The sequence below is a fragment of the Carcharhinus amblyrhynchos genome, chromosome 5, assembly GCF_965287045.1.
Source record: "Carcharhinus amblyrhynchos chromosome 5, sCarAmb.v2.hapA, whole genome shotgun sequence".
Taxonomy (NCBI): Eukaryota; Metazoa; Chordata; class Chondrichthyes; order Carcharhiniformes; family Carcharhinidae; genus Carcharhinus; species Carcharhinus amblyrhynchos.
Window position 1 is genome coordinate 3,552,524 of NC_137328.1, and position 27,653 is coordinate 3,580,176.

The 27,653-nt window shown below is 45.3% G+C and overlaps 1 protein-coding gene across 1 annotated transcript in view; it reads left to right on the forward strand.

Annotated features, from left to right (window-relative positions):
- The window catches only part of megf10 (multiple EGF-like-domains 10), a 153,193-nt gene that overhangs the window by 107,944 nt on the left and 17,596 nt on the right, over positions 1-27,653 (forward strand). Inside the window, exons 10-18 of the mRNA XM_080188349.1 lie at positions 335-509; positions 1,664-1,784; positions 5,103-5,266; positions 6,366-6,468; positions 17,437-17,583; positions 22,073-22,207; positions 23,148-23,276; positions 25,698-25,826; positions 27,238-27,366. Coding sequence (XP_080044475.1) covers positions 335-509; positions 1,664-1,784; positions 5,103-5,266; positions 6,366-6,468; positions 17,437-17,583; positions 22,073-22,207; positions 23,148-23,276; positions 25,698-25,826; positions 27,238-27,366 — 1,232 coding nt within the window. The remainder of the gene's footprint in view (positions 1-334; positions 510-1,663; positions 1,785-5,102; positions 5,267-6,365; positions 6,469-17,436; positions 17,584-22,072; positions 22,208-23,147; positions 23,277-25,697; positions 25,827-27,237; positions 27,367-27,653) is intronic.

Consider the following 27,653-nt stretch of genomic DNA (forward strand, 5'->3'; position numbering starts at 1 on the left):
AGAGGTCAGAATTGGAGGAACACGGAGATCTCGGAGAGATGTGGGACTGGAGGAGGTTAGAATGGTCAGCTGTGGAGCAGACAGAGAGCTGAACCTCCCCGGTGCTCATGACCTAGCCTCTCATTGACTCAGTTCACTACGGGACTCTGTAATGACTTGTGAAGAATAAAAAGAACTGAAAATGATAGTCTCCCCCTCTGCTGAAGTGATTAACTCAGGCAATGACTGACAGGAAACAGAAACCAGAGTTAGTGTTTTAAGCAAAACAGTTGTGCTGTTAAGGCTAATCGCTCTGCTGCGAGAGACTGAGACCCCTTTTATCCTCTCTTTCCAGCTGTCACCCCATGTCTGGCGAGTGTACGTGTAAACCCGGATGGTCTGGACTCTACTGCAATGAGACATGTGCCCCTGGATTTTATGGTGTATCTTGTCACCAAATCTGCAGCTGCCAAAATGGGGCTGACTGCGACAGTGTAACAGGCAAATGCATCTGTGCCCCGGGATATAAGGTAACAGAACTTATTTACTCTGCTAAGAAATTATGAGGGGCTTTAAATTATAATATGTTTGACAGTCATTTAATTCTTCTGTCTACTATCCTTTTGTTCCCCCCAGTAAACGTTCTTCATCCCAGGAAGACAAATTTTCTCACAGCTGTGCCCTCCCATAAACCACAGAAAACTGGCCATTCGGCCTAACTGGTCCATTCTGGAATCTATTCTCCACTCAAGTCCCTGCCCACTCCCTCTTCATCCTAACCTATCAATTAATCTACCTATTCCTTCCTCCCTTCAGCTTAAATGTGTCTGCATTATTCACCTCCACCGCACTCGGTGGTAGTGAGTTCCACATCCTCATGGCTTGCTGAGTAAAGAGCTTTCTGCTGAATTCCCGATTGGATTTATTGGTGACTATCTCATATTGAAGGCCCCTGGCGATCCTCACAAACATCTTTTCTGTGCCTATCCTCTCAAACCCCTTCCTCATTTTAAAACACACTATCAGGCCACCCTTCCCTCTTTTAGAGTGAAGGGTGACAGCTTGTTCAATGTTTCCCGATGTTCACCTTGTCTAGAGATTGTGGGCGGAATTTTCTATACAACCCGCTGTGGCAGAGGTGGCCCACCATTGGCCTGTGGGGGTTGGGGGGGGGTAATGTTCTGGCCTCAGAGATGTCAGCGCAGTTTCCTGTTGAATGTTACCCTCGCTGTCAGGAAACGGGGGTGTGCTGTCGGCAGGACCGGAAAATCCCGCTGGATGAACGGCTGGGAAGTTGCTACCAATCTCCTCAGAAAAGTAGCCATGATGTGGAGATGCCGGCGTTGGACTGGGGTGGGCACAGTAAGAAGTCTCACAACACCAGGTTAAAGTCCAACAGGTTTATCTGGAATCACGAGCTTTTGGAGCACTGCTCCTTCATCAGGTGAATCACTCGGAGCAGCGCACCAAAAGCTCGTGATTCCAAATAAATCTGTTGGACTTTAACCTGGTGTTGTGAGACTTCTTACTCACCCCAGAAAAGAGCAGTGATTCGAAATGTTTCATTCGCTGCTGTGCTAATACTGTTAGTTCCTAAATCCAGATTTTCTACCGTTTCCTCTCATATTAGAATCTCTTCCATCTTTAAACTCTTAACTATCATTCCATTTCTATTGTATTGCAGGGATCTGATTGTTCGACTCCCTGTCCTGTTGGTACCAACGGAGTCAATTGTTCCTCCACCTGTGACTGCAAACATGGGGCAGCCTGTTCTCCAATAGACGGCTCATGCACCTGTAAAGCAGGTAAGGGAGGCTTTGTAAAATGGTTTGTGGGTATTCATCTCTTGGAATATTTCAAAAGAACAGCCAGACACCAGCTTCCATCCCACTTGAGTGTTTTCATCCATTGCTTCATCTTAAACTTGCATTTTTATTGGATTTTTTTAACGTAATACAATGTCCCCAGCTCCTTCACAGGAGTGTAATCTCGTAATATTTGAGCCACATGAGATATTGGGACAGGTGACCAAAAGCTTGGTTAAAAGAGGTGGCTTTTAAGGAGCGTCATAAAGGAGGAGAGAGGGATGGAGAGGTTTAGGGAGAGAATTCAGAAGCTTAGGGCCACAGGCAGCTGAAGGATCACCAACAACCTGTCCTGGTCCTTCCCACCCCTTCCCCCACCATGCTGACACTATAGTTAAGAAATGCCTCTTCTTTCTCAGAAGACTAAGGAAATTTGGCATGTCAGCTACGACTCTCACCAACTTTTACACATGCATCATAGAAAGCATTCTTTCTGGTTGTATCACAGCTTTGTACGGCTTCTGCTCTATCCAAGACCGCAAGGAACTACAAGAGGTCATGAATGTAGCCCAATCCATCATGCTAACTAACCTCCCATCCATTGACTGTCTACATTTCCTGCAGTCAGCATAATTAAGGACCCTACGCACTCCTCTTCCACCTTCTTCCTCTGGGAAAAAGATACAGATGTCTGAGGTCACAGACCAACTGACTCAAGAACAGCTTCTTCCCTGCTGCCGTCAGACTTTTGAATGGACCTACCTCGCATTAAGTTGATCTTTCTCTACACCCTAGCTATGACTGTAACACTACACTCCCACTCTCTCCTTTCCTTCTCTATAAATGATATGTTTTGTCTGTATAGGGCGCAAGAAACAATACTTTTCACTGTATACTAATACATGTGACAATAATAAATCAAATCTAATCAGAAGGCATGGCAACCAGTGATAGAAAATGAGAATACGAAGAGTGAGGCTTTGCCGTATCAGGAACCAGTGTAGCTTAACAAAAGCTGGAACGGAATGATATTGTTGTGGACCTGTACAAGGGTTTAAAGACACTCTGTACCCATTGGTTCACTAGTGTAGTTACTGATGCTTAACGTCGTGCCTTGTGGAGAGGAGTGTGTGTGTGTGAAGAAATCAAAATGAAACATCTCACTTTCGCTCCTGTTCCCAGGAGACAGCTAATGCATCTTTAAAGCAAATTCCAGTTTCACAGAAGGGTAGTGTTTAAACTCTGCCAATACTGGGATAGCCAGTATAGAAAACCAGGCCTGGAGATGCTGCTATTGTGGTGTCCTGTCACTGATACGAGGGCTTCACATTACAAACTCCCAGCCTGCCTGTAAGTGGAACTGTCAGAAAACAAGTTCAAAGAAAAGGAACGCAATTGTTTTAAAAATATAGTGAAACAATATGAAAGAAATGCATTTCATTAATTATCTTTGCTGCCCTCCTTTTAACAAGTGATGGGTAATACTGGGGTGTTATTCCTTTTATGGTTTCATTATATTACAGCGGACAGTATCAGGGGGTTGTTTAAGGGAATGGGGGAGGGATGTTGGTTTCACTAACTCAGTCCCTGATATCCAAGAGAATTATTTTTTAACCCAGTGAATTATGGTCTGGAACCCTTGACAAAGCGATGGGAGCAGATTGGGTCGTAACTTTCAAAAGGGAATCAGATTAATATTCAAAAAGTGAAAATCCACAGGGCTGTAGGGAGAGAAGTCTCTATTCGGAGCCTATAATCATTCGCTGAATCAAAGCGAGAGTTGGATTTGTGAAAATCGGGGCAGAAGAAAAATGCATTTGCACAGCTGTCCCTGGTTTAATAAAACCACAAAGCAAATACCATAGCAGGGGAGAGAAATACTAATCAACGCTGGAAGTACACAATCACATTTATAGAATCATACAGCGCAGGCAGAGGCCATTCAGCCCATCACACCTCTAGTTTGGCTTTTTGAAAGATCCGTCCAGTCAATTTCATTCCCTGGCTCTTCCACTGTATTCCTGCAAATGTTTCCTTCCCGAGTACTCACCCCAATTCTCCTTTGAAAAGTTACTATTGAATCTCCGCCCTGTCTGGCAGCCCCTTCCAGATCACAATAAATTGCTGCATAAAAACATATTTCTACACATGCCCCATTCTGATTCATTGACTATGGAACCATAGAGTCTGCAGAAGGAGATCATTTGGCCCATTGAGTAACTTTCTTACCCAGGCTCAGCCTTCTGCCCAATCCCCGTAACCGCACACATTGACCATGGCTAATCCACCGAACCTAAATATCTTTGGCCACTAGGGGCAATTCAGCATGGCCAGTCCAGCTAATCTGTATATCTTTGGAGGAAACCCACGCAAACCTGGGAAGAATGTGCAGACGCAGACAGTGACCCAAGGCCGGAATTGAACCTGGATCCCTGGCACTGTGAGGCACCATACCACCAGCATCCTTAAATCTGTGCCCTTTGGTTACCCACCCTCTAACCAGTGGAAACAGAGTCATGGAGATATACAGCATGGAAACACACCCTTCAGCCCAACACGTCCATGCTGACCAGGCCTCCTAAACTGAACTATCCCCATTTTCCTGCATTGAACCCATACTCCTTTTCACCTTATCAATGCCCCTCATAATTTTATAAACCTCTGTACGGTCACCTGTTAAATGCTGGTCAACCAGTGACGCCCGTATTCCATGAATGAATGCAAAACACAATTTGAGTGTCTTCCAATAGCTGCCTGGGACCCTAAGCACTAGAATTCCACTCCCCTCCCCCCCCCAGTCCCCTCACCCTCTCCCACCAAACAAACCTTTCCATCTCTCTCTCTCTCTCTTTCCTTTAAAATATTTCTTAAAACCTACCTCTAAAGCCAAGCTTTTTGGTTTTAATATATCTTTATGCAGTTCAGCGTCAAGCTTGATGACATTCACGTGACTTCATGGCAATTTACTACATAAAACGTGCTGTTTAAATGCAAATTATTGCTGCTAAAATGGGGAGGAGGGGGGAGAGGGGAAGCGAGATGATTCACTTTCAGAGAACGAACGAAGATTAAAGGTGAAATTTTCCCATCTCCCCCACCATGGGAATAGTACCCGGCGGGAAAGGACCATGGAAAGGTCTGTTGATCTCGAGCAGGATTTTCCAGCCTTGGGGCAAGCGCAGCTGGAAAATCTCGCCCTAAATTTTTCTGGATATTAAAACACCACTCGGGACCGCATGAGGCACATCTCCTTGTTGGACAGCAGTGACATGTAGTTGCCACGTTACAGTGTAAATGGTTATTGCTTTGACACTGCAGGTTGGCATGGAGTCGACTGTTCCATTCCCTGCCCTCGTGGCAGGTGGGGTCTTGGCTGCAACTCAACCTGTCGTTGTGCCAATGGAGCAGCGTGTAATGCCCAGGCTGGGACCTGCACCTGTTTGGCAGGATGGAGAGGTGACAAGTGTGTGCATCCATGTCAGGTAATCCCATCATTTACTGAAAATCGTTGTATTAATCCATCGTGCTAAAGAACATTTAAGAATGTGTTGAAATGAAGTATTGCTTTATATTAGAGCTTTGTTGGCAAACTAAAGTTTAACGTTATTAAATTCTCTGGTTGTAAGAGCACTAAAAAGAACAAAGTTAAATAACTTGTTTCTGCAAAAGTGCACACTTATACATTGTTGGTCCTCTTCCTAATCTATTATTCTACCCTTTGGTTTACTTCAAATTAATGACTGCACTTTCTAACATTTCTGTAATGTATTTTTATTAAAAAAATACACTTGGGCCCCTTTGGGGATGAATTCAGCGAAGCCAGCTTCTTGCTCCTTGCTGTTGCCTCGCAGTCAGCCAGCTCCCCATGCCAGGATGATGCAGTCCAAAGCCTGGCCCTTGAGGTCCACAGCTGCTCTAAGGCGCTCTGCAAGCCCATCTCCAATCTTCCCTCAGGGAAAGTGAGAACCTTCCAGCAGCAACACTGCAGTCACTGGGCTGACTACATGCAGGAGCCCTGGGACAGGCAAAAGCATGTGGAAAACAGACAGGATGCAGGGGCAATTATTGTAGTTTTGTGTGTCTAATTGGATGTGCGGTTGGGGTAAAGTTGTTAGCGGAAATGTTTTTGTGGGTGGCTTTTATTGTAGAATGTTGAAGTGATGGTGAAATAAGGCACTTTATCCAACTGCAGTAACTTAAAGTGCCCAAGATTATGGTTAATTTGTACGGAACATTGGAATAGTAGGAGGCCATTCAGCCCCTCAAACCTGTTCCACTGCTCAATTGGATCATGACTGATCTGATTCTTAGCTCCATTTACTTGTCTTGATTCCAAAATTCTTAACATTCTCACCTAGCAAGGACCAACCCATACCAATTCTGAAAGTTTCAATTCACCCCAACCTTTCTGGGGAGAGAGTTCTGCATTTCTATTTCCCGCCTATGTGATTAAGTGCTTGCTGATGTTGTCTTGAAACTGTTCAACTCCAACGCTGTTAACGCGGCGACATGTAAACGTCCTTTGTTTATTCTTGCAGCTTCAGCATTGTTATGAAGGTGAATGTGTTTCTTTGTTGGCAGGATGGTTCATACGGAGTGAACTGCAGTGAGCGCTGCGATTGTAGCCACGCTGATGGATGCCACCCCACCACTGGATATTGTCGTTGTCTTGCAGGGTGGACAGGTCTGTTACCTCTTTCTTCAATTTTAACGTAAAGAATTGGATTATAGCGGGTGGCACAGTGGTTGGCGCTGTTGTCTCACAGCTCTAGGGACCCGTGCGCAATTCCGGCCTCGGATCACCGTCAGTGCTGGTTTCCTTCGGGTGCTCCGGTTTCCGAAAACTTGTGGGCTTACTATCAAATAAACCAGTTAGACTTTAACCTGGTGTTCGTAGAACCCTACAGTGCAGAAAGAGGCCCTTTGGCCCATCAAGTCTGCACCGAACACAATTCCACCCAGGCCCTACCCCCATATCCCTACATATTATACCCACTAATCCCTCTAACCCACGCATCCCTGGACAATAAGGGGCAATTTCTTAGCACAGCCAATCAACCTAACCACACATCTTTGGACTGTGGGAGGAAACCGGAGTACCCGGAGAAAACCCATGCAGACACAAGGACAATGTGCAGACTGCACACAGACAGTGACCCGAGCCGGGAATCGAACCCAGGACCCTGGAGCTGTGAAGCAGCAGTGCTAACCCACTGTGCCACCGTGCTGTGTTGTGAGACTTCTTACTGTGTTTACCCCAGTCCAATGCTGGCATCTCCACATCATGCGGCAATTCCTACCAGGGAATCTATTTGACATGATATGTCACACTCCAATAATTTAAATGATGAGTTTAGCAGGAAGGGACAAAGAATAAAGAATGATACAGCACAGGAACATTCTCTTCAGCCCACCAAGCTTACGCTGACCCTAATCCTTATTTAGACCCACTACATATTGCCCTTGCACAGTTTTTAACCAGAGAGTGATGAGGATGTGGAACTCGCTACCTCAGGGAATGGTTAAGTATTGACTCAGTTGAGGGGAAGCTGGATAGGTGCATGAGACAGAGTGTAGCAATCGCCTGCTAGTGGGCCGCTGTGAATATCCGGAAAATTCTGGCCATCCCTTCTTTAATGTGGAGACCAAAACAGCAGACAGGTCTGCAGATGTGGTCTCAGCAAAGCCCTGTACTAATGTAGCAAGACCTCTTTATTTTCATACTCCAATCCCCTTCCAATAAAGGGGAACGTAACATTGGTTTACCTATTTGCTTGTTGCGCCTGCATGCTAACTTTCTGTGCCGGCACACCCAAGTGTCTTTAACTATCAACATTTACAAGTTGCTCAGCTTTAAAAACTATTCTGATTTCCTGATCTTGGGAGCAAAATTAATAGCTTCACCCTTCCTTACATTACACTCCATCTGGCATTTTGTTGCCTACTCACGTAATTTGTCTGTATCTCTTTGCAGCCTCTGTGTGTCCTCTCCACAACTAATCTTCTCACATAGATTGGTATCATCAGCAAAGATTACTCTGTTACTTCATCTAAATCATTAATATAGATTGTAAATAGCTGAGGCTCCAGCACTGATCCTTGCGGTACTCCACTATTCACTCCTTGTCAACTTGAAAAAGCCCTGTTTATGCTGACTCTCTGCCTTCTATCCATTAACCAATCCTCTATCCATGCCAAAATATTACCCCTGACTTCATGTCTCTTTATCATGTCTATTAACATTTTTTGAGGCACTTTATAGAATGCCTTTTGGAAATCTAGGTATACTGTATTTACTGGTTCCCCTTAATCTATCCTGCTGGTTACATCCTCAAGACGCTCCAGTAAATTTGTCAAACAAGATTTCCCTTTTGTAAAACCATGTTGACTTGTTCTAAATCTCCCTAAACCTCTCCATCTTTCTCCTCCTTTTAGCTGAGCCTTAAAACCTACCACCAAGCTTTAGGCCACCTGCCCTAAGATCTTGTTATGTGTCTCAATGTCTAAATTGTGAAATGCCTTGAGATGTTTTACAGATTGAAAGAGCTATATAAATGCAAGTTGATGTTTGTTGCATTCAAAGCACATGGCTTTGTGTTCCTGGAGAGGGACATGCGTAGAACAAAGAGCCCAATTGGAAGATTATACATAAACAAAATGGAAGCATTGACTCCTGACCATCCTCTCAGGCTTAATCTTCCCCCTCCACTCCAGCACCATGCCCCCTCACTCCAGCTACCCCCCCCAACTCCCTTACTGGTCCTTGTCACTCCCACCTTTAGTCTCCCACTTACCTTTATGCCACCCTGTCCCCTCTCCTCGGGTGTCCCTCGCCTCTCTGTCCACTCCTGGACTCTCCCCGCCCCCCCCTCCTCCGACTACCCCCACCCTCCCTACTGGTTCAGAACTCTTCCCACCCCTCCAACGCCCACCTCACCCCCGGGTCTTCGTCCAATTGTCTGAACCACTTACCTTTGCAACTTACCTGCTCCCTTTAACTTGTCCTTTTCCCATATCCCCTTTATGGCAGCTAGTGCTGTGAAAAGGGGGAGCAATTTACCTCTCTGCACCCCGGTTACTCCTCACCAGTGCAGGTGGGAGGGCTGCAGAGCTCCTGTCTCATGCAGGCTGAGTGAGGAAGGTAGGGTGAGCTGGGAGCTGTGAAGTTACAGCGAGGGTCCAGTCGAATGGAGATTGCCACTCTGAAGAAGTTACGGACCATTAAGCTTATTCTTACCGTTCAATGCTGTAACTGCCTATTTGGCAAAGGGAATTGTTATTCTCAATGGTCTTCTGTCTCAATTGTGGGCTGCAGTCCAAGACCATTTCTTCCTTGCAAAAAATACATTTATTTTAAGGTATAACGTAACTTTCTTTGCTGTAAGGAAGAAGTGCCCGTTGTGGGATTTACTGGATTTAATCTTCTCAGTCTATGCTAATTGATTAAAAGGCTTAAAAAACTGCAATGATACGTTTAAAAATAAAAGACAGTTTCCACGCTATACAACGTGGCTTAGCGATGTGACACCCGCATAGTATTTACAGCACAGAATCAGGGCAGTTGGAATTAACAATGGAAAACCAGGAAATAGCGGAAACATTGACCAGGGGTGGGAATTTCTGGCCACATTCACCCCAAAACCAGAAAGTCCCACCCAAGATCAATGGACCTCTCCGTGCTCCGCCCCCTCCATGCTCCACCCCCTCCATGCTCCACCCCCTCCATGCTCCACCCCCGCAATTGTCCAACCCCTCCATGGTCTGCCCCGTCCATGCTCCGCCCCCTCCATGCTCTGCCCCCTCCATGGTCCGCCCCCTCCATGCTCCGCCCCCTCCATGGTCTGCCTGGTCCATGATCCGCCTGTCCATGGTCTGCCCCCTCCATGGTCCACCCCGTCCATGATCCGCCTGTCCATGATCTGCCCCCTCCATGGACCACCCCTTGCCCATGATTCCCATGGCAGGCAGAATGGGAAAAATCGACCTTTAGATTTAGAAAATTTCCCAAAGATATTTGAAACTCAAGAGGAGAGAGGGAGGGAGGAACTTCAAACCATTACCATTACCAGGGAAAAGATGCTGGGAAAATGATTAGACCCAAAGGTTGACACGTCCCCAGCAGTAGGTGGCTTGCATTCCTAGGGTCTTATAAGAAGTGGCTGCAGAGAAAATAAAGGCATTGGTCATAATCTTCCAAAATTCCTGAGATTCTAGAAAGATTCTGGTACATTGGGAAATAACAAATATAACACCTTTAGTCAACAAAGCAGGGAGTGCAAAATAGGAAGTTATAGTTCAGTTATTTCAACATCAGTCTCAGGGAAATTGCTTGAAGCCATTATTAAATTTTTAAAGGTTAAAGTTTTGAAGTTTATTTAGGTTTATTAAGTTTATTATTTAGTCGCAAGTAGGCTTACATTCACACTGCAATGAAGTTACTGTGAAAATCCCCTATTTGCCACACTCTGGCGTCTGTTCAGGTACACTAAGGGGCAATTTAGCATGGGCAATTCACCAAATCTGCACATCTTTGGACAGGAGGGAGAAAACCGGAGCACCTGGAGGAAACCCATGCAGAAATGAGGAGAATGTGCAAACTTCACACAGACAGTGACCCAAGCCAGGAATCAAACCCTGGCTTGTGGCACTGTGAGACAGCAGTCCTAACCACTGTGCTATCATAGCACCATAAGGAGGTCATAGCAGAATACTTAGAAAATCATAATGACATCAGGCAACATCAAGATGGTTTTATGAAAGCAAAACCGTGTTTATTAGAGTTCTTTGAGGAGGTAGCAAGCAAGGTGGATGAAGGGGAACCTCTAGGATGTGGTGTACTTGGATTTCCAAAAGGTATTTGACAAGGCGCTATATCAAAGGTATCCATACAGAATGGTGCAGGGGTCAACAGGTTAGCATGGATAAGTATTGCTTAACCAACACTGAGCAGAGAGTTGGCAAATGGGTCATTCTCAGGTTGGCAAGTCTGGGCAGGATTTTCAGGCCATTGGCCAGCAGTGGGATCTTGCTATCTTGACGATAAGCCCCTTTGCTCTGGGTTTCCTGGTGATGGATATAATGGGACAATGGCAATGACCATTATGGCAGGACCAGGAATCCCACCACCAGCCAATAGTGGTTGTCTCTTGCTGCGGAGAAACCTGGGTGGGGGGGGCGTCTGGAAATCCCACCGTTCATCAGTGACTTGGATGAAGGGATCGAATGTATGATGGCCAAATTTGCCGGTGACACCAAGATAGATAGGAAAGTAAATTGTCAAGAAGAGTTAAAGTGTCTACGCAGGGCATGGCTAGGTTAAGTGAGTGGGCAAAACATTAACAGATGGAATATAAAGCGAGAAGATGTGAGGTTGCCCATTTTGGCAGGAGGAATGGAAAAGTTGTATGCTGTTTAAATAAAGAGTAATTGTACGACTCAGTGATGCAGAAGGATCTGGGTGTCCTAGCACATGAATCACAAAAAGTTAGTATGCAGGTACAGCAAGTGATTAGGAAAGCAAATATATTATTGGTGTTTATTGCAAAGGATGTGGAATATAAAAGTAGGAATATTATACCGGAATGATACACAGAGACCACATCAGGAATAATCTCTACAGTTTTGGTCTCTACAAACATATGGGTTAGGTGTAGGAGTCAACCATTCAGCCTCTTGAACCAGCTGCGCTATTTGATAAGATCATGGCTAATCTCATTGTGGCCTCAACCCTACCTCCCTATCTGCTCACCACACCCTTTGATCAAGCGGCTGAATGGTCCCTTGACCCCTTTGGCAGTCAGGAATCTATCCAATTCAGCCTTAAAACTATTCAGCAACTCAGCTACACCACTCTCTGGTCAAGAGAGTTCCGCAGACTCATGACCCTCTATAAGAAACAATTTCTCTTCACCTCTGCCTTTAAGTGGGAGATTCCTATTCTGTGATCTGTTCTGTCGCTTCTATCCATGATATGTATTGCTTGGACATCATGAAGCAGTCTTGCTGAAATTACAAAGAAGTCTATATTAACATTGCTGAACTATGTACACACTTACATTGGAGGGTAACGGTATGGAGAGGACCCCAAACTAGGCCCTTAGATGTTGCTACCTATCCCTAGACTGGCCTGATCTCTAGGTCATGTGCCTTCTGACATCACTGTGTGTGTGGCATTGTACTCAGTCCCGTGTTAATCTTCTGGGTATTAAATCCTTCTACAGCACTGTGTCCCCTCGTTCTAGTCTTTCCAACAAGGGAAAGCATCCTCTCAGCATCCACACTATCAGGATCTTCCACCTTCTTCCTTCAGGAAAATGGTACAAAAGTCTGAGGTCACGTAGCAACCAAATCAAGAACAGCTTCTTCCCTGCTGCTGTCAGACTTTTGAATGGACCTACCTCGCATTAAGTTGATCTTTCTCTACACCCTAGCTATGACTGTAACACTACATTCTGCATTCTCTTATTTCCTTGTCTATGAACGGTATGCTTTGTCTGTGTAGTGCAAGAAACAATACTTTTCACGGTATACTAATACATGTGACAATAATAAATTAAATCAAGTCAAATCAAAATCAAATCAAATATGGTTCAGTAAGATCACCTTCCATCCTTCTAAACTCCAATGGATACAGGCCCAATCTGTGACTCCTTTCCTCCCAGGAATCAGTCGAGCGAACCGTCTCTGAACTGCTACCAATGCAATTCTGTCCTTTCTTAAAAAAAAGAACAAAACTGAATGCAGTATGATAGATATAGCTTCGCAAATGCCCTGCACAATTGTAGCAAAACCTTTGTACTTTTATATTCCACCCCTCTTTCAGAAAAACAACGACATTCCATTTGCCTTCCTAAACACTTGCTGTACCTGCATGCTATCTTCTTGTAGCAGGACACCCTGATTCCTCTGTACCTCAGAGTTCTACAATCACCATTTTGAAAACCTTTTCTATTCTTCCTGCTAAAATGGATAAGTCCTCTTGGTGGGGGGAACGGGGTGCAGGGGGTGATCGGCCTGGCTGGGGAGGTTCGCGATTGGCAGTGGGATCCCACGGTAGCCGGGTAGCGAGGCTCATATCGACAGCAGGCCTCCATGGTAGTGGGGGATGGGGGGGGCCAGCTGAAAGCAGCAGAGGCTATGTGACGAGTCCCCCGACTGCTGTCAGACTCGAGAGACCTGCACATGCGCATTGTGTCAGCTCCTGCTCTCAGCCAGATTTTGGGTGATTTAAGCCCAGCTCACTCCCCCTACAGTGACAAATAGTTATTGAGATTTAATTCTGTACTGAGTGCATAAGATACCAAATTTGGACTCGCTGAAAAAAGGGATCCAAAATTCTTCTGTTTTCATGCTCTGCTCTGGGCTTAGAATCTTTTCAGAAGATGCCCCCCGCCCCACCCATTTTTGTTCTCTTTACCTCTGCAATGCAGGGGTTATGTGATTTATAACTTACTGTCCTATCTAACTTTGTCTCATCAGAAAATTCAGCAACCATCTTTCAGGCTGTGTGAGGAAACTGGAGTACCCGGAGGAAACCCACAGACAGAGTGAGAATGTGCAAACTCCACACAGATGGTGACCCAAGCTGGGAATCGAACCCGGGTCCCTGGCACTGTGAGACAGCAGCGCTAATCACTGTGCCACCGTGCCACTGATCTTGGTGACATTCCACTCATTACCAACCCTGAAATGACTATGAACGCCCAATCTCTTTTCCTGCTAGCTAGCCAATCCTTTTTCCATGTTACCCCCTACACCATGAGCTCTTGTTTCAGAGGTTCACTCAACTCATTCCTGGGATGAGAGATATTATCCTGTGAGGAAAGGACAGGTTGGACCTTTACCCATTTGGAGTTTAAAAGAACAAGTGGTGAACTCATTGAAACACAAGATCCAGAGGAGTCTTGACAACGTGGATGCCAGGAGAATGTTTCCTCTTGTGGGAGAGGCTGGGACTGGGAGACACAGTTTAAAAATTACAGACCTCATTTTTAAGAAAGAAGTGAGGAGATTTTTTTTCTTTCTCACTGGGTAGTTAGTCTGTGAAAGTTTCTGAGTTATTGAACTTATTCCAGGGTGAGTTTGATTGGATTTTGACAGATGAGGGAATCATGGAAACAGGCAGGAAATTGGAATTGAGACCACAATCAGATCAGCTATGAACTTACTGAATGGTGATCCAGGCCTATTCCTGCTTATAACTCCTTGTGTTTCAATGTATGTTCCTATCTGATGCCTCTGTTCCACATGAGCCTCTTCCCACCTTTCTTCATCTCACTTTCAGAACAAACCTTGTATTTCTTTCTCCTGCGTGTCTTTGCTTCTCCTTAAACCATTCACCTCAACCTGCTCAGCACCCTGTGTCGGTGAGTGCCACACTCTCACCAAGCTCTGAGTGAAGAGGTTTCTTCCAGACTCCCGACTGGATTTATCAGTAAGAAGATTCACAACATCAGGTTAAAGTCCAACAGGTTTATTTGGAATCACGAGCTTTCGGAGCGCTGCTCCTTCATCAGGTGAGTTAAAGCTCTAAAAGCTCGTGATTCCAAATAAACCTGTTGGACTTTAACAAAGAACGAAGAACAAAATCAGCCCGGGAAACAGGCCCTTCGGCCCAACGAGCCCGCGCCGCCATCTCAACACCACCAGTCCCCCCCTCCACCCACGACCCCTGTCTAATGTTTTATGGCCATCCAGATTGAGGGAAACTGATTTAGGGACAATTTATTCCTGCCAACAGCCTAACAGCACATCTTTGGGGTGGGGGAGGAAACCGGAGCACCCGGAGAAAACCCACGCAAGCACGGGGAGAATGCGCAAACTCCCACAGACACCGGCCCAAATCCATGTGTCTGCACAGCAAACAGCGATAGTCACTGAGCTGTCGTCTTGCCCAGTATCTTGTCCAGTTTAGGCACACACTAACGACATGAAGCACTAGGCCAATCCTGAACAACCAAGAGCAGCCCCAGTGCGACCCATCGCGTGTATGCCCCTTGTTGGACACGAGGTGGACCGACTTAAAACCTGTGAATGAAAAGAGAAAAACATTATTATCATACTATACCCATTTACATTACCAGGGACGCCCCAATGACCCTTATTTAAAACAATCTCCTATATCCACCCATCTCCAACCCAGTCATGTGCCTGTCTACGTTACTCTTAAATGACTCTAGCGTGTTTGCCTCCACCACCTTACTTGGCAGAACATTCCATACCCCCACTACCCTCTGTGTGAAAAACCTCCCTCTAATATCTGTGTTGTGAGACTTCTTACAGTGCCCACCCCAGTCCAACACCAGAATCTCCACATCACAGGATTTATCAGTGACTCTCTGTTATTTCTGACCCCTGGTTCTGGTCTCACCTTGACAAGCGGAGATATCTTCTCTAAGTCTTTCCTGCCACACTGATGATTCTGAAGATCTCTATCAGGTTACCCCTGCCATCTTTTCGAAGAGAAAGGGACCTCGGCCAGCTCAGTCTCTCAGAAATAATCTGGAACATATTTCAATTTTGTTGGTGATTTCAATGTACTTCCAGCTCTGTGCCTCACCGTATCATATTAGTTAACAGATTGGTATCAAAGCTTTGAAAATGGAGGTTGTCTGCGATTGCACAATAGAACCTTTAACCCAAGTCATGTCACTACTGTTCCAGATGAATGCTGAATTAAACTTAAGAACCCCACGTGTAAAGCATTGGGCATGAAATGAATGTGCATTTTTTTTTTAAGAGCGCTGCCTAGCTGAAGTTTATCGTGTTCACTGTGCAATTGCCTGGCAACCTGGAAGGTCCTGAAAGAGTTCTTTGTCCTTTTCATTGGCATTCCATTCCGACATCGTACAACTTGTCAACATCACAACAGACGCAAGGATTCTGCAAAATGGTCATCTCTCTTCAGCTGGGGGGGAAGCAGTTAGATATTCATGTAGTGAAGGAAACTAACGGTCACTGAAGGAGAACCGCTGGATTTTTCTTATTGAAAAAAAAATTGTTCTGTTTCAAAATTATGCTGCACTAATTTGCTTTATTTACGCTGTTATATAATACAGCGTGCTTTCTGTGGGACCCAGTCACACAGCATTCCCATCAGCTGTGGCCAAATGATTCATTCACTAACAAGACAGGCCCTATTGTTAGGAGGGTAGACACAATAAGGACTAAACTCTGCGTTGGATGTTTACTGGCATTCTGATTAAAAAGAGATATTCGCCGATTGGTGCCGTGAAAATAAAAGGCAGGATTGTTGCAGGAGATTTTGTGTTTCGTTAATATGTCGCAGAGTTACGTGGCACATCTGCCTGTGTGGTCTGGGATTGATTTGTCACGCCCGTTTACGCGATGCAATTTTTAAAAATTGTTTTCGTCGCCGCACCTGTAAACGGAACTTGGCAACCTCCTGAGGTAGCTGCCCCCGTTTCTCCGCGCTGCCCCGTCTGAGGTAATGTTTCCCGATGGTGCCGCCACCTGTCCATGAACAATTCACTTGAAAACTTTCGGATTATTAGCCACAGACCGTAAGAAAACCCCTGCAGGAATTTGGAAAGCCTTATCCCAACAGGGTCTGGCTGATTGGCGGAACAGGCTCGAAGAAGTTGAACAACCGTCCGCCTCCTGTTCCCTCAGTTCCCATCGCTAGCGTGTCAGGAAGATGTTTTCCCCTTGCCTGTTATTTCCAAGAGCCTTATTTGGGACTGTTAATCCTTTGTTGATGGGCGATGCATTCTTGCATTAGTGGTCTGAGAGCGCCATGAATGAAGGCGTTTAGTCAAGCTCCCAATTTAAAGCAGGAACCTGACCGGATTGTCAATGTTGGGTCAGAGACGGGAGAATGGAGTGGAATTTATTTTTCTGCAGCAACTCCACCGGGAGGTTGAAAGGAAAGAATAGCGAGCTGGCAGTACTGTCCCCTCAATTTTTTACAACTGTTTTTGTGCGAGGTGGAACTCTGTCACCACGGCAACTTGCATTTATGCAGCGTCTCGAACATAGCAAAATATCCCAAGGTCCTTCACAGGAGCGATTATCAAATAAAAGTTTAACACCGAGTCACGTAAGCAGATATTAGAATTAGATACCCTGCCATGCAGAAGAGGCCATTTGGCCCATCAGGCCTGCATCACCTCCCTGGCAGACTATCTTACCCAGGCCCTCTCCCCTGCCCTATCCCTCTAACCCCACACATTTCCCATGGCGAATCCATTTAACCTACATATCTTGTGACGCTATGGGGCAATTTAGCATGGCCAATCCACCTAACCTGCACATCCTGGGACACTAAGGGGCAATTTAGCCTGACTAATCCACCTAACCTGCACGTCTTTGGGCTGTGGGAGGAAACTGGAGCACCCGGAGGAAACCCACGCAGACACGGAGAGAATGTGCAAACAAATAATGACCCAAGTCAGGAATCGAACCCAGGTCCCTGGCATGTTGAGGCAGCAGTGCTAACCACTGTGCCACCCTATACACAGTACTCGAGCTGTGGTCTAACCAACTTTGGGACATTTTAGTATGTTAAAGGTGCTATTTAAATTCAAATTGTTGTTTTGGTGAAGGGAAAGCTATTACAAGCTTAATAAACTGTACTGATTAATCAAGTTTTGAAGATTGCTCTGACAGAGATTTTCCTTTGCTGTATATTTAGGTATACACTGTGATAGCGTGTGTGCAGAAGGACGGTGGGGACCAAACTGTACACTGCCCTGTAACTGCAAGAATGGGGCTTCCTGCTCACCTGATGATGGTGCTTGCGAATGTGCTCCTGGATACAGAGGCACCACCTGCCAACGCAGTAAGATCTCTGAAGCAGATTGAATTTCAGTATTTCACTGACCTTTCTGTACTTTGACCCACAGAGCTGAATGTTAAAGCCCAGGAATGGGCAGGTTGGGGTCAGGTGTGAAGTTAAAATACTACAAGTTAAAGACAGTATTAAACGTAAAGAATTTCACACTGGCAGGATCCATAGAATCATTGAATCCCTACAGTGCAGAAGGAGACCATTCAGCCCATTGTGTCTGCACCGAGCACAATTCCACGTAGGCCCTGTCCCCATAACCCCACGTATTTACCCTGCTAATCCCCTAACACTAAAGGCCAATTTAGCATGGCCAATCCACATCTTTGGAGTGTGGGAGAAAACCCAGAGAGGAAACTCACGCAGACATGGGGAAACATGCAGACTCCACACAGACAGTCACCAGAGGCTAGAATTGAACCCGGGTCCCTGGCACTGTAAGGCAGCAGTGCTAACCATTGTACCATTCTCTGGTTCCACTGCAGTGTCGATGGTAGTCATGATGTGGAGATGCCAGCGTTGGACTGGGGTAAACACAGTAAGAAGTCTCACAACACCAGGTTAAAGTCCAATAAGTTTATCTGATAGTAAATGCCACAAGCTTTCGGAACGCTGTTCCTTCATCAGGTGTTTCTGTTCAGAACTCTCCATTCACCTGACGAAGGAGCAGTGTTCCGAAAGCTAGTGGCATTTGCTATCAAATAAACTTATTGGACTTTAACCTGGTGTTGTGAGAATTCTTACTGTGTCCAGTGCAGTGAACAGAGATTTTTGGATGACTGCCAAATTCTCCATCCTCACTTGCAATGGCAGCGGGACGTGAATGGTCGGAAAATTCCGGTCCATATATTTGTGCAAAGCCAAGTAGCTGGTCAGCAACTTGGGCAAAATATAAAGAAAATTAAATAATGACAAAGGGATCGATAAGGAGAGATGAAAAAAATAGAGTACAAGAAAAAGCTAGCCGATAAGTATGGATATTTAAATAAGAAAAAAAATAACAAAGTGAGCACTGATCTGATAGAAAGTGTGTCGGGGGAATTAATAATCGAAAAAAGGCTATGGCAAATGAATTAAAGAGGTCTATTGCATCTGTCTTCATTATGGAGGACATATGTAACATCCCAGAGATAGCTGTAAATCAGGAAATGGAAGGGAGGGAAGAACTCAGGAAATTTACAAATGCCAGGGAAGTGGTCTTAAACAAATTATTCTGTGGGTTGACAAATTCTCACATCCAGATGGATTTCACCCCGAAGTCTTGAAAGAGATAAGAAAGTTGATGCAATGTTTTAATTTTCCAAACTTTGCTAGATTTGGGGAAGGTTCCATTAGATTGGAAAATAGCAAATGTAACTATTATATTCAAAAATGAGGGAGAGAGAAAGCAGGAAACTACAGGCGAGTTAGCCTAACATCTAACATAGGAATATGTTAGAAGCCATTATTAAAGGTGTTATAGCAGGCAGGACACTTGGAAAAATTCAAGGCAATCAGCAGAGTCAATGGGTAAGATTTTACAGCCTTGCCCATCCCAGATGTCAACACACCTTCCCATTGTGCGCTCCACGCCCTCTCTGATTCCCGTGGCGGGCAAGGTGGTAAAATTCCGGCTAACATGTTGTTGCAAAATGGAAATAATGTTTAACCAATTTATGGAGTTTTTTAAAAATATTGCAGAGAAAGGGGAACTAGTGGATGTACTGTACTGAGATTTCCAGAAGGCATTTGATAAGGTGCCACATCAAAGTTTATTGCGTAAAATAAAAGCTCACGGCGCGGGGTAGGGTGGTGGTAACACATTGGCACAGATTGAAGATTGGCTAGTTAACAGGAAAGAGTGAGTTGGTATAAATGTGTCTCACTCTGGTTAGCAGGATGTGATGAGTGGTGTGCCACAGGGGTCGGTGCTGGGACAATCAACATTTTACAATTTATATAAATGTCTTGGATCAAGGGATTGAAGACGTGTTGCTAAATTTGCTGATGATACGAAGATAGGTAGGAAAGTAAATTGTGAAGACGACATAAGGAGGCTACAAAAGGACACAGAAAGGTTAGGTGAGTGGACAAAGAGCTTGCCAATGGAATATGATGTGGGCAAATGTGAAATTGTACATTTTGGCAGGAAGAATTAGAAAGAAGCTTATTATCTAAATGATGAGAGATTGCAGAGAGTTTGGTAGCCTCTAATTTAACTAACCTTGCAGGTTTTATAATGGGTGGCAGTATTTCTCAGAACTTAAGTGCCTAAGATGGCTTTGGGGAGAAAATAAATTCCTTTCAGCTCAGCTTGTGAATAAAAGGTACAAGAGTGCTTCCTTCTGCATCACCACCCACTCCCCCATCAAATTCCTGCATAATCAAGAAACTAGAGATAATAAAACTGACATTGAGATACAAAATCTGTCAAGGACAAAATATATACTGCAATGCCTGAGTTGTCCACCCAAAACTCTGTCCCGGCACCTACTAATGATCACTTCTCTCTCCGCTCCCAGTTATTATCTAAGTCATAGAGCCATATAAGGCAGGGGCCTTGGTACATAAGAACATAAGAAATAGGAGCAGGAGTAGGCCATCTAGCCCTTCGAGCCTGCCCCACCATTCAATAAGATCATGGCTGATCTGTCACTGCTCAGTTCCACTTTCCCGCCCTCTCCCCATAACCCTTAATCCCCTCTCTTATCAAAAACCTATCAACCCCCGTCTTAAAAATATTTAGCGAGGCAGCCTCCACCACTTCAACGGGCAGAGAATTCCAGAGATTCACCACCCTTTGAGTGAAGAAGTTCCTCCTCAACTCCGTTCTAAACCGCCCCCCTTTTATCTTGAGGCTGTGCCCCCTAGTCCTACTGTCTTTTTTGAGCGGGAAGAGTCTCTCCACCTCTATCCTATCCATCCCATTCATCATCTTATACGTCTCAATGAGATCTCCCCTCATTCTTCTAAACTCTAACGAGTACAAGCCTAGTTTATTCAGCCTCTCCTCGTAGCTCAACCCCCTCAACTCCGGTATCAGCCTAGTAAACCTCCTCTGCACTCCCTCCAAGGCCAAAATATCTTTGCGCAGGTGCGGCGCCCAAAACTGCACACAGTACTCCAGCTGCGGCCTCACCAATGCCCTATACAGCTGCAGCAAGACCTCCCTACTTTTATATTCAATCCCCCTCGCTATGAAGGCCAGCATCCCATTCGCCTTCCTGACCACCTGCTGCACTTGCAAGCTGGGTTTTTTCGACTCATGCACAAGGACCCCGAGATCCCTCTGCACCGTCGCCTGCTGCAGTTTTTCACCCCGTAAGTAATAGTCCTTCCTACCATTCTTCCTACCAAAGTGGACCACCTCACACTTGCCAACATTAAATTCCATTTGCCATTTCCTGGCCCATTCGCCCAGCCTATCGAGATCCTTCTGCAGACTCTCCACACCCTCCGCACAATTTGCCGTTCCCCCAATCTTGGTGTCATCAGCAAATTTCGACACCCTACACTCGGTTCCCTCCTCCAGATCATCTATATAAATGGTAAAAAGCTGAGGCCCCAGCACCGACCCCTGGGGCACTCCACTAGTCACCATCCGCCAATCCGAATAGCACCCGTTGACCCCCACTCTCTGCCTCCTATTTGACAACCAATCCTCTATCCACGCTAACACCCTACCCCCAACTCCATGTCCCTCGACCTTCTGCAATAACCTCTTGTGAGGTACTTTGTCAAACGCCTTCTGAAAATCCAGAAAGACCACATCCACCGGCTCTCCTCTATCCACCGCCCTAGACACATCCTCATAGAACTCCAGTAAATTTGTCAGACACGACTTCCCTTTAATGAAACCGTGCTGCGTCTGCTCTATCAAGCAGTTCCCCTCAAGATGCCTCGCAATTTCCTCCTTAATGACGGATTCTAACATTTTACCTACCACAGACGTTAAACTGACCGGCCTATAATTCCCCGCCTTTTGCCTGGCACCCTTCTTAAACAACGTACAATAGCAACTTGTACTGGTATAACACCTTCAACACAGTGGAGCACTCCAAGATGCTTCACAAAGACACGACAGTAATATATCTTCAGAGGCAGAAGCCCCTTCGCCAAAATCCCTTTATTTACAATTCAAACAGTACACAGAGTGCTCGCAGTCAGCAGTCTACCTCCAGGAGTGCCAGAGGAACTGACACTCCCGGTTAAATACAAGAAAGAGACTCCCTGATTGGCCCATCAATTGACTCGTTAATCTAAGAGCTGATATTCCAATCAGCCAACCTCAATGGCCTGATTGAAGTCATTACAACAACCAAACAGAATTTGACACTGAACCACCTAAGGAGATATTAGGAGAAGTGAGTGGAAGGTTCAGTAAGTTCCCAGGAACATCTTCAGGAGGAGTTGTTGTTGTAAAGATGGCTAACTTTTGTTTTAAAATGTTGCGGTTGTGAACAATACTTTTGACTGATTGTGACCAATGCTATTCCCGTTGCAGTCTGTTCTCCTGGGTTCTACGGACATCGATGCAGTCAGGCTTGTCCTCACTGCGTACACAGTAATGGGCCTTGTCATCACGTCACTGGGCAGTGTGACTGTCTACCTGGTTTCACTGGAGCCCTCTGCAATGAAGGTAGCGTTCTCTTCAGCTGGGCTGAAAGCTTTGGGCTTTCTGTTCACATTGGGTGGCTGGTTAGTGCTTATGTTAATCCCCACGTTCAATTTGTGTTAAGTGAGAACAAAGAAATATAAAGCTGCATGACTAAAAAGTAAAGTCCCTATAGTCCGAGATAACCACAAAGGCCCACATGTCAGCTCTCCCCTTTGAGCAGGAAGAGCTGCTGATGTGTAAAGTTTATTTATTAGTCACAAGTAAGGCCTACATTAACACTGCAATGAAGTTATTGTGAAATTCCCCTAGTTGCCAGCATCCAGCACCTGTTCGGGTCAGTGCACCAAACCAGCATGTCTTTCAGGCTGTGGGAGGAAACTGGAGCACCCGGAGGAACCCACACAGACACGGGGAGAATGTGCAAACTCCACACAGACAGTGACCCAAACTGGGAATCGAACCCGGGTCCCTAGCACTGTGAGGCAGTGGTTTAGCACTGTGCCACCATACTGCCCATTTAACTTGAGCAATTTAATCTGAGGATCACCACGCCTCGGGTAGAGTTAAGAAGACGAGGCCTTTGTGAATAACCTCAGCCTGTACAGGAATTGAACTCTGCACCGGTGGCATCGCCCTGCATCACTAACCAGCTGTCCAGCCAACTGAGCTAAACTAACTTCTCTGGAATCATTTCACTGACAATGTTATGTTGAGATAATCAGCCTGAGTGAAGGACTGTTACTGTTTGGTGAACCTGGAATCAATGAATACAAGATGAGGGTTGAGATAGGATTATATCTTCCCTGACTGGTAAATCTCCCCTAACATCAGTGTTGAAACTTTGGAATGCATTGGCAGTGGTTCTCAGATATTAAATAGAGTAGAATCAAAATAGTGCTGCGTTCCATTAGCTTATTTCTCTTTCACCACGGTGTCTGACGTTTCCGTTGCTGTTTTACAGTGTGTCCCAGCAGTCGCTTTGGGAAAGGCTGTGCTAGTTTTTGCACATGCACAAACAACGGAACGTGTAATCCCATTGATGGGTCCTGCCAGTGCTACCCAGGATGGATTGGAAGCGACTGTTCTCAACGTAAATATCAACATTTCTTTCTGAGGCATTTTCTGTCCATTTCTTAAAAAGTTATTGTTCAAGTGAGATTAAAAAGAAGTGTCAGTTCTCCAACCCCCCCCATGTTCCAATCCCCGTGGAGGCTGAAAAAAGAAATGAAAACTTCAGGTTGGTAGGTGAAAGGACGACACGACAAGATTTTATGTTTTAAGATTTATACCATAACAAACAAGCTGGTTTTTGTGGCGACGTCCAGTAACCAGAGGACACAGACTGATGGCGAAAGAACCATAGGGAAAATGAGCAGAATTCTATACACAGGAAGACATTGCCTGAAAGGACAGGGGGAGGAGGCTTAGCCGCAACTTGCAAAGGGAATTGGATAAACACTTGAAGGAAAACATTTTGCAGAACTGCAGAAAAGAGTAGGGGATGTAGGGAGTGGGACTGAATGAATAGCTCTTTCAGAGATGGGCTGAATGGCCCCATTCTTGCTGAATGTATAAACATTTTTTGTCGATAAATAAATGTTGATGAGACATTCAGGGGAACTTTTCAAGCATTTATCCACTGGGCTTTTGAACGTTATTGTTGAATCTGCTTCCACTGTCTTTGATTTTGATTTGATTTACTATTGCCACGTTTCAACATAGAGAGAAAAGTATTGTTTCTTGTGCGCTATACAGATAAAGCATACTGTTCATAGGAAAGGAAAGGAGAGAGTTCAGAATGTAGTGTTACAGTCATAGCTACGGTGTAGAGAAAGATCAACTTAATGCGAGGTAGGTCCATTCAAAAGTCTGATGATGTGGAGATGCCGGCGTTGGACTGGGGTGGGCACATTAAGAAGTCTCACAACGCTAGCTTAAAGTTCAACAGGTTTATCTGGAATCATGAGCTTTCAGAGTGCTGCTCCTTCCTCAGGTGAGTGAGTCTGATGACAGCAGGGAAGAAGCTGTTCTTGAGTCGGTTGGTACGTGACCTCAGACTTCTGTATCTTTCTCCCGACGGAAGAAGGGGTAAGAGAGAATGTCTGGGGTGTGTAGGGCTCTTAGTTATGTTGGTTTCTTTGCCGAGGCAGCAGGAAGTGTAGACAGAGTCAATGGATGGGAGGCTGGTTTGCGTGATGGATTGGGCTACATTTTGTAATTTCTTGTGTTATTGGGCAGAACAGGAGCCGTACCTGTGATACAGCCAGAAAGGATGCTTTCTATGCTGCATTTGTCCTTTCAGGCAGTGTATTCCAGCTAATGTTTGAAGATTGCAATCATTCAGAATTCTTGGAGGATATTACTCCTCGCAAATCAAAATCACTCTTCAAATGTGTAGAGGGATTTAATAGAATGACCCATGTTCTCTAGAATTTAGAAGAACGAGGGGTAAAGTGTATAAAAGTCTTGCAGGGCTTAACCTGAGGGAGGTGATGGAGTAGTGGATTAGTACCCCAGAGACCCAGAGTCATGCTCTGGGGCCCGGGTTCGAATCCTAGCACAGCAGATGGCGAAATTTGAATTCAATAAAAATCTGGAAGTAAAAATCTACTGATGACCATGAAACCATTGTCAGTTATTGTGAAGACCCATCTGGCTCATTAATGTCCTTTAGGGAAGGAAATTTGTGGTCCTTACCTGGTCTGGCCAACGTGTGACCCCAGAGCCACAGCAATGTGGTTGACTCTTTAATGCCTTTGAGGATGGCAATCAATGCTGGCCTTGCCCGTAACACCCACATGCCCAGAACAAATCAGAAAAGATGCTGAGATGTTGTTCCCACCCCTGGCCGGAGGATCTAGGCCATTGGGGGGTTGAAAGGGCGGGTGTCACAGGACAAAGGGATCAACTATTTTGAAAATTCCTCACCCAGAGGCCGTGAACCTTAAGATTCCCTACCCAGGGAGTTGTGGATGCTCAGTCGTTGAGTGAATTCAAGAAAGGCACATGAAGGGATATGGAGATAATGCAGAAAAGTGGAGTCGAGGCAGATGATCCACCATAATCGTTTTGAGTGGCAGAGCGAGCTCCAGAGCTGATGTGACTTAGTTATAGAGATATACAGCACAGAAACAGACTCTTCATCCCAACTCATCCATCCTGGTTTCCTAAACTGAACTAGTCCCATTTGCCTGCGTTTAACCCATATCCCTCTAAATCTTTCCTATCCACGTATCTGTCCAAATGTCTTTCAAATGTTGTATTTGTACCCACCTCTACCATGTCTTCCGGCAGCTCATTCCATACACACACACACCACCCTGTGTGTGTGAAAAAGTTGCCTCTCAGGTCCCTTTTCAATCTTTCCCCTCTCACCTTTAACCCACGCCCTTTAGTTTTGGATTCCCTCTCCTACTTCTGGTTGTTATATTACTACAGGAAGCTTCACAGGGATGCAGTTTATAATCAAGGCAGACGATCATAATTCCAATCTTTCTGTTGGTTTTTTTAGCCTGTCCACCTGGATACTGGGGTCCAAACTGTATCCACACCTGTAACTGCCACAACGGAGCCCACTGTAGTGCTTATGACGGAGAATGCAAGTGTACACCGGGCTGGACTGGACTTTACTGCACACAGAGTAAGTACCCGTTTGATCTCCTGCAAGCCATTGGCTGACATTGTATAAACATGAGTCTTTCTTTCTCTCTCTGTGTCTGGGTCCCTGTCTCTGTCGCTCTCTCTTTCGCTCCGGTATTTCTGAACCCCAGTTTATTCCATGACACTTCCATGACATTCCTGATGGATTTAAGCTGGGAATGCACTGTCAGAAACTGTTGGAGTGTTTACTGTTTTGGAATTCCGTGCCACACTAAAGCTCCGGGCCCAAGAGAAAAGAAAATTTTCACAAAGCAGGATTCTGTAGGTGCTGGAAATCTGAAGTAAAGACAGAAATTGCTGGAAAAACTCAGTAGGTCAGGCGGAGTGGATGTGACAGGTCCGTGACCTTTCGTACAAAGGGATTTTTGTTGTATTTGTATAAAAAATTAGCACTGAATTAATTATCTTTGTCAGTCGTTATTACACGGCACAGTCAATTTTATCTTTTTCCTCACTCTTGCTTGCTCACATTTTAATACTGCTTCCGTTGTATAAAGCCCTCTGTGATAATTAACCTGAGCCTGGGTGAGATGCCAATGCCCCAGTGAGGGCAACTGGGCATCTGGGATCCGAGTAAAGAGAGCAACCAACCGGTTATCTCATTACCCAACTAGACTGTGGGTCTTGGAAAGCAAGAGGATGAGGGTAGAGAAAAAGCATGGATTTGAGTGAATGAACCCAATGCCTTTCTATGACATTCCATGGCAGAGAAAGTGAAATAAAGAGAGGGAAAGAGAGGCTCGATTGAGATAAAGAAATAAAGAGACAGAAAGGAAATGTTTAAAAAAAAGTGCAATGTTTCATCATCAAGTTCTCTAACAATTGGAACCTGAAGGAATGAGACTCCACACTTGTTAGGGGAGGTGATGGCCTAGTGTTATTATTGCTAGACTATTAATCCAGAAACTCAGCTAACGTTTTGGGGTCTGGCCTACATGTGATTCCAGAGCCACAACAATGTGGTTGACTCTCAACTTCTCTCAGGCAACAAGGGATGGGCAGTAAATACTGGCCAGCCAGCGATGCCTGTGTCATACAGAAAAAATAGTTAATTCTTGGTGCCAGAGAGATTGATTGACAATAATCGTATGTCACATTTTAAAGGGTTCAGTGATTTAAAGGGTTCAGTCATGACTGAAACTCTGAGACATCTTGAATAGTAAATTAACACGGATATTTAATAAATTCTGGAAAGACCTCAGGGAGCTGATTTTGTGAAGCAATAGTTGAGTGGCACAACATGGATAATAACTTTAGGATCTTCACGTTTAACCTACCCCCTGTGAGTGTCATCACCCTCGTCACGAACTCTGGCCTGCTATCCAGTGATTTAGTTTGAAACTCTCCTTGTCGTTGGCCTTACGTTGCTGTTTTTCTTTTCTGGTCTGCAGGATGCCCGTTAGGTTATTACGGCAGAGACTGTGGTGAGCTGTGCCAGTGTCAGAATGGAGCAGACTGCGACCACATCTCGGGGCAGTGCACCTGTCGCATTGGGTTCATGGGCAAACACTGCCAGCAGAGTGAGTGGGGGATTGTCCAGAACCATGTCTGAGGTGGAATCCGGGTGGGAGAAGGGACAGAGGCCCCACGGGCTGACTGGTTTCGGCACCCTGCGCCGTACCATTCTACAGTTCCTCGAGTGGTGATCATCTTTTGCCAATCCGCCCATTGTATCCGTTCTGGTTCTCTGTAAGACCACTTCACCTCATGCCACTCCCCTGCTGTTACCCTGTCACCTTCCAAGATATTTCTCTACAGAGAATAATCCCCTAGTATTAAAACCCAGGATTGAATCTGCTTTCCGCCT